Source organism: Notechis scutatus, chromosome 1 (assembly GCF_049901735.1).
Source record: "Notechis scutatus isolate UNSWTSFEM ecotype Mainland chromosome 1, rNotScu1.2, whole genome shotgun sequence".
Classification (NCBI taxonomy): domain Eukaryota; kingdom Metazoa; phylum Chordata; class Lepidosauria; order Squamata; family Elapidae; genus Notechis; species Notechis scutatus.
In genome coordinates this window covers 197145628-197164972 of record NC_142009.1, presented here as the reverse complement: position 1 = coordinate 197164972, position 19345 = coordinate 197145628, and the positions used below count along the sequence as shown (strand labels likewise).

At 34.9% G+C, this 19345-nt stretch overlaps 1 protein-coding gene across 36 annotated transcripts in view; it reads right to left on the bottom strand.

Moving 5' to 3' along the window:
- The window catches only part of BAZ2B (bromodomain adjacent to zinc finger domain 2B), a 233243-nt gene that overhangs the window by 122879 nt on the left and 91019 nt on the right, over positions 1–19345 (bottom strand). For 13 of the 36 annotated variants that reach the window (XM_087949891.1, XM_087949903.1, XM_087949893.1 and 10 more), the window contains exon 1: positions 14990–15129. The exons of 16 other annotated variants lie outside the window; for them this stretch is intronic. In XM_087949891.1, the coding sequence (XP_087806017.1) occupies positions 14990–15074 (85 nt within the window). In that variant the 5' untranslated portion in view covers positions 15075–15129. Of the gene's footprint in view, positions 1–14867; positions 15153–19345 lie in introns of those variants that run through there. 7 more of the 36 variants (XM_087949912.1, XM_087949924.1, XM_087949892.1 and 4 more) reach the window with 5 other exon arrangements.

The following is a 19345-nucleotide window of genomic DNA, read 5'->3' as shown; positions in this document are numbered from 1 at the left end:
AAATATGCATAAATAAACATTTAAATTGAATTGATATAATTACTAGTAATGTATTAGGAGGTAGTTTGGGACATTCTGCATGTATTCTGTGGTTTTTATTTTCACATGGTAGCTTTTTTTTGTATATCTTTTATATCCCCATTCTCTTTTGCCATTAATAAGGTTTTGGGATTGCGTAACACCATACAACATTGCCTTAATTCTAATTCTTAATTCTATTTCCATAGACTGATTTATTTCAATAGAAGCATCTACTTAATTCCATAAAATTAATCATTTATTTATTCTACTCCATTTTAAATGCTACAGTGCAAAATTTTGGCATTCAATCTGTCATAGAAGTAAATTGAAAAAATAAATACACTTCTAGATGAAAAGATGATAATTATTCCTTTTCACAATCACTTGTTAAATGAAACCTCACTAAACAGATAATGTTTTGCTCTTATATGTTTTCCTATTATTATATAGCAGCTATTGCTAATTATAAAATATGAGCACAAAGACTTATTCTTCCATTAAAACTTCCATTTCAGGTGCAGAAACTATTTAAGAATAAAAAATAGATCACTGTCCGTTATAGGCTGAATACTCTGGAAGTTCAAGGAAATATGGAGTAAAATAGCACTACTTAAGGACTATTTAGCATGACTTACGATCTAGTTTTTTATTTAAATTCATTATAGTTCCCATTCCAATAAACTGAGGCATTTTCAGAATAAAAAAATAAAATAAACCAGTTAAAAACCTATCATAACTACATGTAAATCTCCCCTAGTCTCATTGCTATTTACTTAATAAAAGTGTTGATCCCTGATATTTCTTTTATCATGACATTGAAGATGGTATACACAATGTTCTCCAATGGTATTTCCCAAGGCTTGTTCAGGTTTGTTGAAGTGGCTGGATTATGTGCCCTAAATGCCTCATCAAGGGCTCTTCTTGCTATTTACTTACTGTTGCAAATTCACACGAGCTTGCTCAAGACTTAGTGCCCTAAACTACATGATTGGTGCACAGTATCAGTTTATTCATTCAAAGCACAGCTGTTTGATCTAAGTTTTTCTTCACATGCTGAAGGCTTATAACCTCCAGATCTATGACATCCGTAGTTAATTCTATACATTGCAATGTAATACAGGTAGTCCTCAACCTGCAACCACAATTGAGTCCAAAATTTATGTTGTTAAGTGAGAAATTTGTTAAGTGAGTTTTGCCCCATTTTGTGACTATTTTGCCACATTTGTTAAGTGAATCACTGCAGTTCTTAAATTAGTAACACGGTTGTTAAGTGAATTTAGTTTCCTCATTGACTTTGCTTGTCAGAAGGTCGCAAAAGGGGATCACTTGACCCTGGGACACTGCAACCATCATAAATGTGAGTACACTATCAAGCATCCGAATGTACATCACATCACAATGTGGATGCTTCAATGGTCGTAAGTGTGAAAAACAGTCATACGTCACTTTTTTCAGTGCCGTTGTAACTTTGAATGGTCACTAAATGTACTGTTGTAAATCAAGGACTACCTGCATGTGTAAAAAGAGTTGGGTTTTACCAATTCTTCCTACTTTGGAGATAAGTTCTCTATTGTAAATATGGTGCTAAAATTATTGTTAGTCTTATACTCTGCCTTTTTAAAATTTTATGTGTTAAAATGGTCGAACATTATCCTATCAATTTTTCAGGGGAAGGGCAAAAAATAGATTATGGTGCTGCATTGGCCTTAATTTTCGTCTCCTGTCTTAGTGGGAAATACTTCGTCTTATACAGAGAACTTGTTGCTAGTTCCATCTATTCTTTGAAGATACCCACTGCAGAGAAACCACCTTGGAGGCTAGTAATACCACTGCAAATAGAAGGCAATAAGAGATGAAGGGCTGCAGTAGATAAAGAGGATTCTGTGGGAGCTTAATACTCCAACTGATGTGAGTGCTACCATTAGATAAAATACTGATGTTGGATTATGATCATTACTTTGGATTAAAATGAAACTAAGTCCACTCATGAAGACACCTTGATGAACTTGAGTTAAGAACTGTTTTATTTTTAACTGGCTTGATCATTACCCTCACGCATAATACAAAAGCTGACTGTGGGTATTGCATGGGAAGATCTTCATATAAAAGAATAGGAACCAGTTAGGATTTTTTTTATTTGACTTCAGTACTTTTTTAAAAAAAAATATCCACAGAGACAATTTACCCCAAATAATGAAGATTACCACTACCAATTACCATTGGTCTCAACAACTTAGAAGAAGGAAAAAATTATTATGAGTGGAAGCTTGAGTGAACCAGAATTAATAAATTGCTTATAGATTTGGAGTACCTTGGCTCTGGCATTATAATTGGTTTTTTAATGCATGGTATGGCATAGAGAATATTAGAATACTCACTAAAATTTGACTTAACCTTCAGCTACAGTTCATGAAAGTGCACTGAAGCATTATAACAGCTTCAAATCTGATTGAACAATTGTCATCATTTGTCTGGTACTTTCTATGAACCATGTTCAAAGCGGCTCTCAATTTTAATACAGAAACACATATTTTACACTTACTTACACACTCTTTAAATGAGATGGACTTCAACTCCATTGGCTGAAGTACAATATATCTCAAGGGGAAGGCTGCATCAGCCATTTCAAGGCAATAACATTTAATAATGATACAAATATTAGTAATTATTTAACAGTGTCTGGCAGTGATTTGTGTGTAATAATTTTGACATAACCGAACATATCTCCTCATCGTTTTAAACTCAACTAAATGGATGGGAATTTGTGACAGCAAAACAAAGGGTTCAGGCACAACAGCAAAGCAGAGGCTACTATGAAACTGAATTTAAAATTGTCATCATCACTCACTAGTTTTCCTGTATATTATCAACAAACAACCCCAAGTTGAAACCTCCCAGATGCACTCAGAATACAGGAATCTATACCAGCATATTCACTGACCATCTGGTTGGGAATTATAGTCCTAACATATCTAAAAGGCGCCAGATTGATGAATAGACTTTTTAAAAAGGATCAAATGAGTAGAATAGCTGACTGAAAAGAAGAACAGCTCCATCTTCAAACTGAATTTTTTAAAAACTCCAGTTAATTTAATATTTATATTAGAGTTAGCACAGAAGTATTTAATTTTAATAAACAGTATGTCTAAGAAATGCAAAGCTTTTTCAGTGAGATACAGCAATGCTCTTTAGCAATTTACATTCCCTAATGTAAATGCCTTATTTGCATTACAACATAGGCAGAAAAATAATTCTTCTTGTGATTTAAACTTCTGAAAGCTTCTAGACTTCTCATTAAGTCACTTCACAAAATTAACCTTTACCACTAATTCCATCAGGAAACTGCATCAAAATGTGATTACTTTCATGACTTTCTGTCACATCCGTATAACAATGCTTTTCAGCCAGGACCCATTGCCTGATTAAAGAAATCTCAGCCAATCAAGAGAAAGCCAGACACAGTTAATTTGTTGGTAAGCTAGTTGATATTCCTAGGAACTAGCTTAAATATTGTTTTGCTGGCAGCACTGAAAATCCTTAACGGGGTAATACTTACCTAACCTAAAAGTCCTGTAATCCAGTTCCAGAAGCTTTGATGATGCAAGTTTTCTGTCAACAAATGAAAACCTGTCCCCACCCCTCACCTGTCCATTTGCAGGATCAGAATATCCTTCATCTGCTATTCGGTGCAAGTAATATTTCTCTGTTAGATCTCTGAATATCTCTGAATAGATATTCACCAATGAATCAATTCTAAATGCATCCATACATAGTTCAGATTTGGTCAAGAACGTTCCATCTTTCCCTCAGAGATTTACATAGAAACCATCCATCTTGATTCAACATCTCTATCCCTCAAAAGCACTTTGAAGATAGCTGAGAATGATTTCCATACCCACCAGGAAGATAACCCAGCAGCTGAACTGGGAATAAGTCTGTTCATCTTTTGAACCTAATCAGTATTATAAAAGCTCCAAGGTCCAGAATTGGCTTTATAGTAGCTAATGCTGCTAATGAAAAAGGGTACGAGGTCCCAAAGAGAGGAAGAGATAGTCTTGCCACAACCAACATAACCTCATCCATATAAACGTCTTCTGAAAGAATACTGCTTTTATAGATGAAAGGTGTCCTGTTCCTTCTGTAGAAGATAAACTAAAGTACAGTAAAGATTCACAAGTATCTTGTTCTGCTGACTCTCCTGAAGTAGCCTTAATAAGCAACTACTTTAAAGACTGGTCTTATCACAAAACTAACCTGAAAAAAAGCTTGCTTACGTGTGAAACGTACTTTGAGAAGCCTCTCAGTACTTAACAATACAGGCACAAAGTTTGATTTTTTGAGGTTAGAGATGAATTGTTTACTTTGACAGTCATTCCATTTTAATAGCTGTTATCTATGAGACACAATTCTATCATTTTTCTGAATCCAGATGTTCTCTATGGAAATCCCTGAGGTTTACTTCCATGATTGGAAAGTTCTTGTTTCATCTTAAAGATGACAATTGCTACATAATTCTAGATTTCAGACATTTCATTACGACAGTACCTAATGCAGAAGAATCTGTGCATAGCTCAGATGTCGGTATAATGATTTAAAACTGTCTTTTAGTGCTACCCATTCAACTAAGGAGGCCCCCATCTGCAGCAACAGGATTCCAAGGTCATGATGCTCCTGGAGGTGGTACAGAAAACTATAATGAGTGTTCATATTATTTTGAGTTTAGAAGGCACCTTACAGATTTGACATGCTTTGCGGCCTAACAGCTTAGAGACCACGAAAAGGCAGATGGAGAATCAAGAAGAGGAAGAAAACAGCATGCTTGAGCAACTGAAGGGGAAATCAAGACAGGATAGTTCTGATAACAGGTCAGGAACTAAAGGAAACGTGACCAGAACTAAGCACTAATTAACTTGGGGTTTGGGAAAGTACAACCACAGACATATGATATTCCCAGTACTGAACAGTGGTATGGGTAAAATTAGACTGGGTTCAATTAAGTGCTTTTTTTCCTTGCTTTTTTTTTTGTGAAAAGGTGAACACAAAAGATTTTTCCAAAGCTAGAATTTTTTTTTGAAAAGCACTATTGAAAGAAGATTTTAGGGTAAAGACATACTTCACAGACAAAAATGTGTATTATGAACAATCAGCACATGAAGAGCCCTCTGTTATGCAGGGTGGAAACCTTAAATAAATAACAATGTTTTGGGAAAACAAACATTTCAATCCTAAGAGCAGGTCATTGGCATATTAAATAGGTTTATTCTGGCTATACTTAGAAGGTAGAGGACCATTCTCAAAGTGGCTGTTTGAGACAACACGAGGGACAAACATGATGGTTCCAAAAGAGTTTAGGCTCCAGGTAAAACATAGCAATATTAATCAGATTTGTGAAATTACGCTTAAATCTTTTCCCACTATCTCAATATGCATCTCATATGTAGATTGCATAGCTGGATTTTCTGGTCACAAACAGCGCTAAAAGAGGGCTTTTAGATGTTGGTTTCTCCTCTGCTCGGCATTCCACTTTCTAGCTGGCTAGGGTGGCACTGTGTCAAGGGACTGCATATTCAAAATCAAATTATTTCTAGATGTATCATGATTTTAAGATTTGAACTCTGGCATCTTCAATTAAGGAAGAATATTGTAAATGAAAATAAGGGTTAGAAAAACCCTATCAAAAACGGTTGAAGCTGGGGAAGACCAATGACTTGACATGTTTACTTGATTACAATCCAACCACTAAACCTCCTGAGTTTTACTGAGGTTCTGTAACTGATACTGTATAGCAAAATACCCTGTATTTCTGGAATTTGGGAAAACAAAACGGAGAAAACATGTGACATTTAATTACACCCATTTCAAACAGGCAAAGTGGAACTATAGATTGATGAAGATATTTAGAGTCTGTTTCTGTCTCTCTTATACTGCAAAATTATATCTGTATTGGAATCAGAATGTCTTTCACTTAATGCTTCAATAAACATCTGACCAGTTGGCAAACATAAAACCTTTAGGTTCATCCACAGCAACACATTCTAGATCAGTTCTAGCACCTCACAGCTTCCTGATACCCACTTTTAAATCACCAAAGAGACAGAAAAAGCTCAGAAAGAAATTGCACAGATGACTAAACGTTTTCTCCTATTGCTTTAGTTGGGCCTAGTCCACTGGAAATAGATGGAGAGTTTCCAAACTCTGTCAAGGACCCTGGAGTATTCATCTCTAATGATCTAAGTGCTAAAGCCCACTGTAACTACATAGCCAAAAAGGCATTAAGAGTTGTTAACCGAATCTTACGTAGCTTTTTCTCTGGTAATATTACACTAATAACTAGAGCATACAAAACATTTGCTAGACCAATACTCGAATACAGCTCATCAGTCTAGAACCCACATTACGTATCTGATATTAACACAGTTGAGAAAGTCCAGAAATATTTCACAAGAAGAGTTCTCCACTCCTCTACTCATTGCAGAATACCTTATGCCACCAGACTCGAAATTCTAGACCTAGAAACCTAGAACTATACTGCCTTCGGTCTGATCTAAGTATAGTATATAAAATAATACATTGCAATGTCCTACCTGTCAATGAATACTTCAGCTTCAACCATAACAACACAAGAGCAAACAATAGATAGAAACTCAAGGTTAATAGCACCAATCTTGATTGCAGAAAATACGACTTCAGCAACAGAGTGGTCAATGTCTAGAATACTCTACCCGACTCTGTGGTTTCTTCCCCAAACCCCAAAAACTTTAACCTTAGACTGTCTACTATTGACCTCACCCTTTCCCAAGAGGTCTGTAGGGGGTGTGCATAAGCGCACCAACATGCCTACCGTCCCTGTCCTATTGTTTCTTTTATTTTTTTTTATTTTTCTTATATGTATCCATGTATTCATAACTATGTTTTTACTTATACCTATTATCTTGTAAACAATTGACAAAAATAAATAAATAAAAAATAAAATAAAGTTTGAGATCTTTAAATCTAACACATATGCTTAAAACTCAGCACCCTAAAAGGGCTAACCGCTCTTTGACTAACAGTTTTTTAAAGTTTTATGAGTACCAAAAGCATACACAATTTTGCAGGACATATTTGACTCTGTGGCATCAGTGTCCATTCTTCTAAATCATTGCCATTTCAAATTAAAACACCATAAATAAGTAAACAGACTCACAATGGTGGATTTAGACTCAAAACCACTTACTCGGAAGTACTCACAGTAATTTTATGAAGATTTCCAGAGTCAGCGGACAGACGACTGTGGTTTGTTATCTGTTTAACTGTAATTTAAATTGTGAAATTTTGTCCCTTAAAAGATGTGCTAACATCTTTTCCCTTTTTCTAAAAGTTTAGTTTCCTGCAATTCAAGCAGAGAATTGTATTACTAAAATGCCGCTTTAAAATTGCTGCAGTTAAACTAATCCCAAAATTATTCTTTATTTTTGTTGTCCTTGTTCTCTTTTTTCAAATGTAAAACACTGATGCTGTGATATGAAAAGCATCAATCTGCTTTCTCCTTAGGTTCTAATTCAGGATTCTCATTGTTCAGTTGTCAAATTATTCCCATGTTGTTAAACCATAGTGGTTATTCAGGCCAGACCTGGCTAAGAACCAAATTTAAAAACAAACCTATAATTAACATGTTTAAGAAAATAGAATTCAGAAAGGAAGTAATGTGTGTGTGTTGGTGTACATAAAGCAATAGCACTTATACTTATATTGCCACTTCACAGTGCTTTACAGCTCTCTCTAAGCGGTTTACAGAGTCAGCTTATTGTCCCCAACAATCTGGGTCCTCATTTAATCCAACCTAGGAAGTAAACCTTGAGCCAGTGAGACTCAAGCTGCTGGCAGTCAGCAGAAATAACCTGCAATACTGCATTCTAACCACTGCACCACCACAGCTCGTGTGTGTGTGTGTGTGTGTGTGTGTGTGTGTGTGTGTTTAGTTCTCAACTTATGACCACAATTGAGCCCAACATTTATGTTGCTAAGAAAGACAATTGTTAAGTGAGTTTTGTCCCATTGTATGACCTTTCTTGCCACAGTTGTTAAGTGAATCACTGCAGTTGTTAAGTTAGTAACACAGTTGTTAACAGAATCTGGCTTCCCCATTGACTTTGCTTGACAAAAGATCACAAAAGATGATCACATGACCCCAGGACTTTGCAACCATGATAAATACAAGCCAGTTGTCAAACGCCCAAATTTTGATCATGTGGCCACAAGGATTATTGCAATGGTTGTTGAAGTGTGAGAAACAGTCATAAGCCTTTTTTTTTTAACAGTTATGAGTTGAGGACTACCTGTATATATTTGCTTGCACATCTGGACTCTAAAGAACCTGAAGTCTGCTCTAATCAAATATTCATATAATATTTGTATACCATTAATTTCATATTGACTACCAGTTATTAATGCTAAATCAATATCAAGTCATAAATTTCATTACACAAAGAAATTCAATATTAGGACAGACACACTAGATTAAATTGAACATCAGTAAGGGTTACGTTATGGAGTTAGTGCATATGGACTGGAATAAAGGGATAAACACGTATTGGCTGGGCCCTTCCTCTGCACCTATTGATGCAACTTGGGAATTATCATACATGCAAACAAATAATACACCTCAAAGGCCTTGCTCTGGGAGTTGACCAGTTTGGGCAGGCATGATGTAATGCATTTAGATATGATGGTACAAGCTGTCTAATATTTGTTTAGATAGAATAGACATTTGAATTTATATGTTAATTAATATGCAGTGGTACTTTGGTAATTGTTAATTGGTTCTGGGAGGTGCAATGAGTACCAAAATGATGAGTACCAAACAAATTTTTCCTATAAGGAATAGTGAATCACAACACAACCAACAATGACAAGTTATACCTTGTGCGTTGAGTACCAAACAAATGATGAGTACCGGGACAAAATGTTTGTGTCCAAATGCACTGAATACCATATTTGATGAGTTTCAAAGCAGTTGAGTACCAAGGCACCACTATAATCATATCCATGGCCTATAACAAGAATGAATATGGGTTGCTTTTGTCAATCTATGAAACTTCACTGATTTAAAGTATTCTGAATGACTAATATTTGGCTTTAATAAAAAATATCTTTTCTGTCTTTTTCAGAACAAAATTATGGCCAGATACTCTGCTCACTGAGACAAACGGATGTTCCTGGCCACCGACACCATCAAAATGCAGAAGAGAAAGTTATTCTCGTGCTTGAAACTGAACAACCCTATAGGGAAAAATATAGTACAAAATTTCATAACATCTAAAATCAGCTGTGAATAATATGACTTCTCTCTTCTGATTCTGTGATTCTATGACATATTAGACAAGTAAATCAGCAGTATTTGTTTGACTGGTTGTAAGAAGATCTTCAAAATTCTGAAGTTTACATTCTTATGATTTGTCTTGGATACAGGTAGTCCTTAGGTTATGACCACTCTTTCAATGACTGTTCAAATTTACAATGGTACTGAATGAAGGGAACTTGCAAACAGTCTGCAAACGTTCAGTCATTGCAGTCCCCCTGCACGCACATAATCATGATCCAGATGCTTGGGTGCCCAGCTCGCAATTACCATACTGCAATAAGCCATAGTCACTGCAACAAGCCATTTGCAACCTTCCCTACCAGATTCCCACAAGCAAATAGCAATAGCACTTAGAATATATACTGCTTCACAGTGCTTTACAGCCCTTTCTAAGCAGTTTACAAAGTCAGCATACTGCCCCCAACAATCTGGGTCCTCATTTTACCGACCTCGGAAGGATGGAAGGTTGAGCCAACCTTGAGCCACTCAGAATCGAACTCCTGAAATGAGCAGTGAGTTAGCCCTGCAGCGGGGAAGTTTGCAAGTTACTCCCATGACTTCCACTGCTCCAAAAGAGTCCCACTATGCAGTGCAGGATCTTAGGGATCTCATACTTCATAGAACCCATCTCCTGGTGTTGTCCTTGCCAGTCGTCCTGCACTCCCAGCATCTGCCCATGCTTCCCAGCACCTGCCCGCTCTCCTTGATGACCCACCCACAGTCCCCAGTGTCACCTGGTGGCATCCATTCATTCTCTTCCCATCTGGAACTCCCACTCTTCTTGCACAACAACCCATGGGGTCCTGGGATTATGACGACAACAGGAACTCCTGGGATTGTCATCACTAAGCAATGTGATCACATGATGCCATGCTTTATGACCGCATTGCTTACTGATGGCAATCTCAGTCCCAATTGCCAATATAACCCAATGATTACTTATATATGTTTTTTTCTCTTCTAGTAATTGGATTAAAATGTGCTATTGAAATCCATCAATCAGTGTTTTAACAAATAAGATTATTTGTTCAAGTATCAAGGTTCTTCAGGAAACTCATCAACGTCATTTAATATCTCCACTTGTATTTATCCTTTAGAAACTTTGTCTTCTTTATTAGCAGAGTATATTTTGAATATCGAAGTAGCTGAAGTTGAATACAAATTCTTACATGCTGATATTTTATGTATTTATGTATTATTGATAACTATTGATGTTCTTTCCCAGAATTTATGGCTATAGTACAATTTGATAATTATCAGATAAATTAATTTGAATAAGCCTAATATACTTTCTATAAAATCAAAGGCGATTATGAAATTTTGTAAAAAAAATACAGAGTTTTAGGTATTATTTGAATTATTTAGAAGACTTTGGAATAATTATTCAAAGAATGACTTTCTCATTTGTAGGGATAAATATTTCAAATTGTTTACATCAGATTAATACTTACTTTAACAGGTAAAAGATACCTACAAGTTTATTGGAGGGATAATGCTGTTAAACTGACATACCTTCTTAGAGGGATTCCTATATTAATGTGCTAATATTTTAAACAAGTTGATAAGATACTGAGAAAGTTTCTATCAGATGAAGGCTATCCTACTTTTGTTTATCTAAATTAGATAATTTTAAAGTTGATGGTTTCGACTTTCCCAGTTCTCAGATATATCACCAGCTTATATTTTGATTTCTACTTCATATAGAATTGGAATTTTTTATCAAAGACTTCAGTGAATAAAACTAGACAATGATTATTTGACCCCTTTGACTTCTTGGCAGGGGCAGAGATTTGACTCGTCAGATTTTTTTTTTCAGAATTAAAAGCTGCAAGACATTTCTGCATGAAGTTGGGAAGGAAACTTAAATTTTATGCCAATTTCCCTGAGAATTTTGGGATAATCCTAGTTTGAAAAATGTAGGAAGCTTTCCTTTGCAGTTTGAGGGCAAGAAAGGTATTACTACTGTTAATCAAACTTTGAAATAAACGTCTACTGTCTTGCAGCAAGGGTTATCTAAAATTGCTGAGCAGTAATATATTCAACTAACAGGCTCAGGAACTTATTGTCAATAGATAGTTTCAGATACTTCTATATGGACAATTTCTTTTTTACACCACTGAAGAATATCACTCAAAGAGTCACTGGTAATAAAAAAAAATGAAACAAAGCATTAAAAGGCCTTTAACAAATTAATGGACTTGAAATGGGCTTAATGTACACATTATGATCTTGTGATTAATTTAATACAAGAATTGTGCTGAGACAAGAGTTGGCTGTCAACTGTACTAACTTTACTAAGTTAGAAGCGCAATATGGCAGTAGAAACACTGATACATGAGTTCTGGGTTTGTATTTGGTTGTCTTGTTTTAACTTAATACTTATAGATTCCATTTTTTCATATATAGTTTTAGCATGACAAAGATGTAATATGTTCAATTATAAACAATAACCTTGGAATGTATTGCTTTATAAAGAATTCGGGATTTCTCATGCATGAATGTACCTCAAAAGATGGTTTTGTTTAGATGGAAATGATCTGTCTCCCCATATTTAAAATCCTGAAAAGAACATACATGCTTGCTCTTCAACTATAAATTGGTTTGCTATTGTTGTTTTAGAAAGACTGACAAATATTGTTCTGTGTGATAGGGTTTAAAAATTGCTGTTTAAAAACTGAGTTATTTTCTGACATATATTTTATTGTATACTTTGCTTCTTCTTTTTAATCTAGCTAATTTTCATGCAGATATTTTCAAGGAGTGGATAACGTTATACATTCATATCTCCTGTTTTAATATAAAATAACCTGAAAATTCAGGAATTTTAAAATTAAGACAAAGAGAAAAGGATACAAATCAGTCTTTCATTCAAATACTAGCCTTAGAAAGACAGAAATTGTACAAATAAAAGTAAGCTAGCAGATGAATACATTGTTCTGACCCCTTTTTGAGCACATAGGAGGTATACAGCTAAATATTTTGCAAGCTAATAACTTTTTTGCTTAGTTTAAAAACTTGCTTTTATAAAATTCCCATTGTTTCTGAACCAATAAAAAGCATCAGAACCAAAATGAAAAAATTGCTCAAGCATCTCTTCTAGCCATTTCTGCAAGTCCATCACATTCCATGAAGATATCTGTTCTGAACTACATACTTTAAATATTTCTTAATATAACCCAGTAAACACAGACAGTATTCATCCACTTCACTGAAGGATCTTACTGAAAAAAAACTGTTGTGCTTGAGACATTTACTGCACTCTAAATGGTTGTTTGCAGCATTTAATAATTTGAAATATCCATAAGAAGAGCATAATCTTTGGTCTTGGATCACTAATAAGAGATTCTTGTAAAATGTTGAAAGAAAATACTGAAGTTAGTTTAATAGTAATGTTCGTTGCAGATATAAAATTATCAAGCAGGAAAATTCCCGATTGAAAATAAAAGAGATACTCATAACGTTTTTGACTTCTGGAGCTTAAAACTTCTGCAATATTAACCATTCATTCATGGATGAATGAAACACAGAATGAAATACAGTATGTGGAAAATATAAGGAGGAGGAGAGGGCCAACTAAATTATCTTCCCTGCTTCTCTGCTGAGTCTCTATTAGATCAAAGGTTCTTATAATCACTGAAGGAATACTTCCATTAATGGAAAGGAATGCCTGTATTTACCAATAGTGATGGCCATTTCTCCATACTTTCAGCTTGATACTTAAAAGTTATGTTTTAGTAAGTGTGGGGAAAAAAATGTTTCAAAACTCCATTCCATGTTTATAGTGTTATGTGCGATAATATATTGTGCTGTGATCCTAGATCTATGGATCCTAAAGCAGAGATGATGCAAAAATGGGTTTGTCTGAGTAAGAAATTCAGTATTATTTAAGGTTATGAGGAACTAAAACCACTTTCCCACTTTCATCCATCCTTCCATTTATTTGGATCCTATTTTTTTTATTTCAACATAATATAAATATTTTATATTCAACATGCTCAACATATCTGAAGTACAGGGCACCTGGTTAGGAAGGCAAAAACAATATATTTTTAATAGGTAACTACCATATAAAACAATGACATAAACTAGGCAACGAGACATTCTCAAAAGTTGTGGGGTCTGGTCATTTCATTTACTGTAACCAATTACATTTTCATCAATAGTAAAAACATTTTTTTCCGACATATCTACAAACCCTCCTTGTTACCCAATACAGGTAGTCCATGTTTAGCAACTGCCTTGTTCATCACTGCAATTACAACAGGTGATGAATAAGTAACTTTACAATTAGTCCTTGTATTTCTGACCTTTGTAGATCTATAAAGCAAAGGACAACTGAAGTAAGATCATAAGTGCGACTGCGGTTTCATGTAGCGATTGCTTTGCTTGAGTTGCTAGTTGCCATCATGGTCACTAAATGAGGACTACTTGTATTGATTTTATACACACAGAATTTCACCTCATATTCTTCTGATCTGGTTATAGACCAGATAATTATGAACTTGACATTTTTGAAGTTAATCTTTCAATCGTTGTCATCCAAAATTTAAAGTAAGTCTTTGCAATATTGATTTACTGTGATACCTTCACTTTCAAAATGGTTTACCAGCATATTTGACAATATAAAAGAAGTTGCTACCCAATCCTCATGTTTACTCAGAAGTTTGTTGCAGAGTGCAAAAGGGAATTATTATTAAATATCAATCTATGCATAGTAATGCATTCTTCATCAAGCAATTTTTAGAAAGCTCTTGGCTTTAATTTGGGGAGCACATTGTGCTATCAATAGTAGATACAATATCATGTAGTCAATTTCATTTGGCTTTTGAAGTTTGTACTTACTCATATTTGATCTTCAAATACCTAGCATTAGACTCTCAGACTCCCCAAAATTACTATTTGTACGATATGAAGCTGTTAATACTTAAATAATGGATCCAATCACTACAAACTGCATGACAAACTGGTGATAAAAATAAAGCCTATATTCTGTTCCTCACACTTCCTAAATCATTATTTTTTCCAGAAAAAAAAAATCAATCAGAATTATACTAGATATATAAAAATAAATCAGACAATATAACTAAATACCTAAATAGTTCTTGATTTTTAGCTCATATACTGTGGCAAATACCTTCTATCCACTTTGCTTAATGACATGCTACAGTTCCTTTTCACAAGAATATATAATAATTCAAACACTTATATCATTAATGCACACAATATAACACTGTCGTATAATTCTGAAACATAGGAAATTAAAGCACATAGGTAAAGTCAGGCATACATGTAAGAAAATATTTTACAGCTTTTAATACTCAAGAGCTTAAACAATTTCCTTACTTTAAAAGACAGAAGAAAGCAAAACAGAGAAAAATGAAAGCAAGCATGTATCCCAACATGTTAAACTGAAAAATCCTTAATTATTTTTCTTCTGAAAAGAAAAAAGCATTAAGCATGTCTCCTATTTCAAGCAAATAGAGATGTAATATGAACAGCTTACTGTGAATAGTGGTTTAATCAGGAAGTAGCCATTACCCCCTCGATACAGAACAGTGACAGCACTCCAAAACAAGCCGTGATATTTTCTTTTTTTTTAGTTAAGAGGAATGAAAGAACATCTACTATTGTATCCTAGTTCTTCTGACCTCTGGGTCAGCAGATCTCTATTATCAAATGCTATCAAGGCAGCATAATCCAAAGCAAGCATTTACAGCACTCTATTTGTGGAAACACCTAAAATCTCTCTTAATACAACCTCTCTCTCCCTATGTTACTCACAAAACATGGCTGTCTTATTCAGAGATTAGCAATTATTGTAATGAGATACTGCCGGAGAGGGTCAAATAGTACTTCCTGCAGTTTACACATCTTGATTTCCTGGTAAACAAACTGAAAGGCAGCTGGAGCACTTAGATTACCAGTAAACATCCATGTTCATGTGACCAAAACCAACCCAGGTAAGGTATGTGGCTTGCAAAATATAAGGTAGGAATTGTTTTACTGAACTGTGACAACACCCTATCTAAAGCAGTTTTAACAAAAGGAGCGTTCTCCATGCAAAAGCCAATTCCTCCCATCCCCCGAGAAACAGATGAAAGGTTTAGTCCGTGTTATGTTATCCCCTTTGCTATTAACAAGGAACTAAGATTACCTGGATTTCAAATAAAAGCTGAAATTTCACTGGCATCTACAATTAAAAAAAAACAAACAGAACAGCCCAACTTCTCAAAGAACAAGGAAACTGCACTGGGCTTAAGCTAATATAATACAAATCAATACTACTTTCTTGAAAATATACTTGAATGAATAAGAAACATGATATAATTCCCTGTCGAAGAATATACACCTGAACTTTTTCTGCAAAAAAAAAAAGAAAGAAAGAAAGAAAGAAAGAAATCTGCCCTTCCCAAAGCACCAGCAATGAATATATAACTGGCAAAGAATAAAAATTAATATAAAATCCTAAGAATAACCCTGCCAAGTCAGGACAATGCCTTTCTGTTTCTCAGTGACCATCCAAAGGTTTTTGAGATGCTCACAAGCAGAGGATGGTGCAAATTACCCTGAACCTGGAAGTCTCAAGATCCATATCCTCCATAAGTTGATTCAATCCTCTTCTAAAGACATTCCTGTCAGTAGTCACCATCATGTATTGCAATAATGACTTGCACAGACAGGTGAATTATACACTGGGTGAACAAGTGCTCCTTTTTCCTCTTCAAAATTTTCTAATCAGCTTCATGGCATACTCCTTGGACTTAGCATTTTGAAAGAGAAGGAAACCTCCATGATGACTTTCTCCAAATTCATTCATTCATTCATTCATTCGATTTATGTGCTGCCCAGCTTGACTAAAGGTGACTCTGGGTGGCTTACAAACATTCATACACTTTGATCCCATTCCCTCCCCCTTCATCTTTATTTTAAATGAAGTCTTTTAATTGTTTTAGTCTTTTTCTTGTAAGGAAAGTGCTCAAGCCCCCTTCAATTTGCTAGCACTGATGATGTTACAGTTCGGTTAATGAAATGTCTGCAAGAAAACAACCAAGCTCAGAGAGCACCAGGGACCCCTCATTTCACCTCTAAGCTACAAATATCCTCCTCTATCGGTACCCCTTCAATTTATCTGATAATTTTAAAAGCCATTAAAATAAAACAGTGAATTATTATTATTATTATTATTATTATTATTATTATTATTATTATTATTATTATTAATTATTATTATTTTAAAAAGTCTTTCCCATGAGATCAATACATTCCCTTTCTCCAGAAAAATTCACCCAAATGCAATACAAGCAGGAAGAATATTCAACAGTAGAAATGTATCTCCCTCCCTCCTCCTCTCTCTCATCCATCCATCACAGAAAAGCATGAGCATAGTAAGTTCTAAAAATATGCATAGTAAAATAAAAATGGTGTTATAAAAAGCAAAGACTAAATAAGTATCCAAACTTAGCTAATGGTGACATATTGTACAGATGGTAGCACAAATCTGCACAACTTCAGAGGATATTCTTGTCCAAAAGAAGTAACAGTAAGCAGAAATCCCATTCTCTGCCTGGAAATTCTTAAAGATTCGAAAAATGGAAGTCAATCTATATAGACACCAGCACAGTAGAATATGACTTAAGAGCCATATTTCTCAACTTCAGCAATTTTAAGATATGTGTATTTCAACTCTCAAAAATTCTCCAGCCACCATGCTCACTACAGACATAAATGACCAAGCTCAAATCTTACATCAGATACATTATAATGATGATCTAGCTCTCAACAGAAGGCTCTAATGCTGGGAAAGAGAAACGAACAACTACCAGCAAAATCGACAGACTCGGTTACATCGATGATGAGTACACCTGATGGACCAAGTTTGGGATAGAATCTCTATTATCACTAACAGTCAGCACTGATGTGGAAACATATCATCCATCCATTCCATCCATCCATCCATCCATCCAATCCATCCATCCATCCATCCATCCATCCATCCATCCATCCATCCATCCATCTCGATCACTGGGTTACAAATGACCTATATATCAGCACTAATTGCCAGACTTTCTCTATGGTAAAACTACTTGTTCCAACAGGACACGTCCTAAAATTCTGTCTGGATTGCTTCTGGGATGGTTAGACTTACTTTTTCGCATAGGGAAGTCTTGTAAAAGTTGGGAAGAGTGCTTAATTCTACTGTATTAAAGAACAGCCATATATATTAAAATGGTGAATAATTGATAAATTCAAGCATCATATTAAACCACTACTGGCTAAGCATTGAGCCTTTGTTTGTGGTGCAACAACCTCTGATTAACCAAAATGTTTAGCTTCATATATGAACCCAGCATAACATTCTAACCTTGAATCTGAGCTTCAGGAATAAATGTAATTATTAACAAGGAGTTTAACTTCAGTAATTGACCAAAAATAAATCTATTAGATAAAGAGAAGATAGAGATCAACTAGATTCTGGGAGAATTAAGAAATTGTCCTAGAGTAAGAAAATAATTTTGCAAATAATTTCATCAAGTATTATCCACTACAAAGAGCAACAATTCATTTACTCTGTTGCAGACATTTCAGCAAGTTAGGTAGTAAAGTCCAAGATTCCTGTTTGTGGGCTAATATATATCTCCCCTTTCCTTTTTAAAATATATATAAAGATGAAGGTTATTCATCTGCATGATATGTCTCTGCCCTGGCTATATAAATGGAATTGTTAAGATTTTACCCCACTTTCTATGGGGTAGAATCTTAAACTATGGGGGGGTGGGGGTAGAAATCTGGATTAATAAAAACAGGCTTCGGCTCAACCTTCCAAGGCTGAGAGGCTGTGGGTTTGGGTCCCCATAGATACTGGAACTGGAGACATTTCATCTTTGCACCTCAGTGGGATTGCATTGCAATGATGCATATAGTAAGAAAAACGTACAGAAATGGCAAAAGAGGAGCTATATGTAAAAGACGACATAGGCAGGATTAAAACTGATCCATAAAACATACCCCCATAAATACCAACAGGATAATCCCGAGTGCAGAATATTTAATAAAATAGAGAGTGCAATGGATATATAGAAAATAATTATAATTTCTATATAAGTGGAAAGTATAAACATTTGTGAAAAAAATAATTATTATTCTGATATTTGAAGGGCCTTTTAACTAGATGACCAAATTTCTTTGCAAGGAAAATGAGCAGACAAGGAATTGTATTGCATGAATAAAAATATTTGGCTTTTGACTCTTTTCTATAAGGGAACAGGATCAAGGCATATTCTCTCAAACATTTCAATATTGTCCAAAGGGTGGATTTTCCTTGTAATTAGAATTATCACAGGTAATATACCCAACATACACCAAAGTTATTGTTTAGGAGGAAAAAAATGGGACATTATTAGAAAATTTTGTCTGAGTTTAAACAAACATGCATGTTACTTTTAGAAAATGCAAACCCTTACCAATCCTTTTGAACCAATTTTTGAAAACGTGGCTTGCAAAACTAAAGGAACTGAAGGAATAATGGAATGATGAGCCAGAGGGAGGCAGAAGGGAGGTGTTCCCTAAAGGGCAGGGAATGGACAACTGTGAAACAATGGTTCACTCACTTTCAGTTAAGATAACTTGAAATACAAGTTTATTTTTTGAGGTTGTCCTCTGTCTGTATTGAAAAGCATGAATGTACATTTGCACCCCACCCACTATACATCATCCAGGATGCATAAACATTCTGGATAAACCCTGGAGATTCTGTAGTAGTACAGAAGATAATTTCGCTAGGAACAAGGTCACAACTTCTAACTTTGATTCAACCTCATGAGGTAATAATCTACAAAATTGAACTATGTCAACTAACTCAGGAGATCATTCCATAAACTAAGTAGGTATACATAATGAATCATATATGCATTAGATGCCATCAAGTCCTTGCAAGCCCAACAAAAGATAGTTATATTGACATTTGGTGCTTTTGTGCAAAAG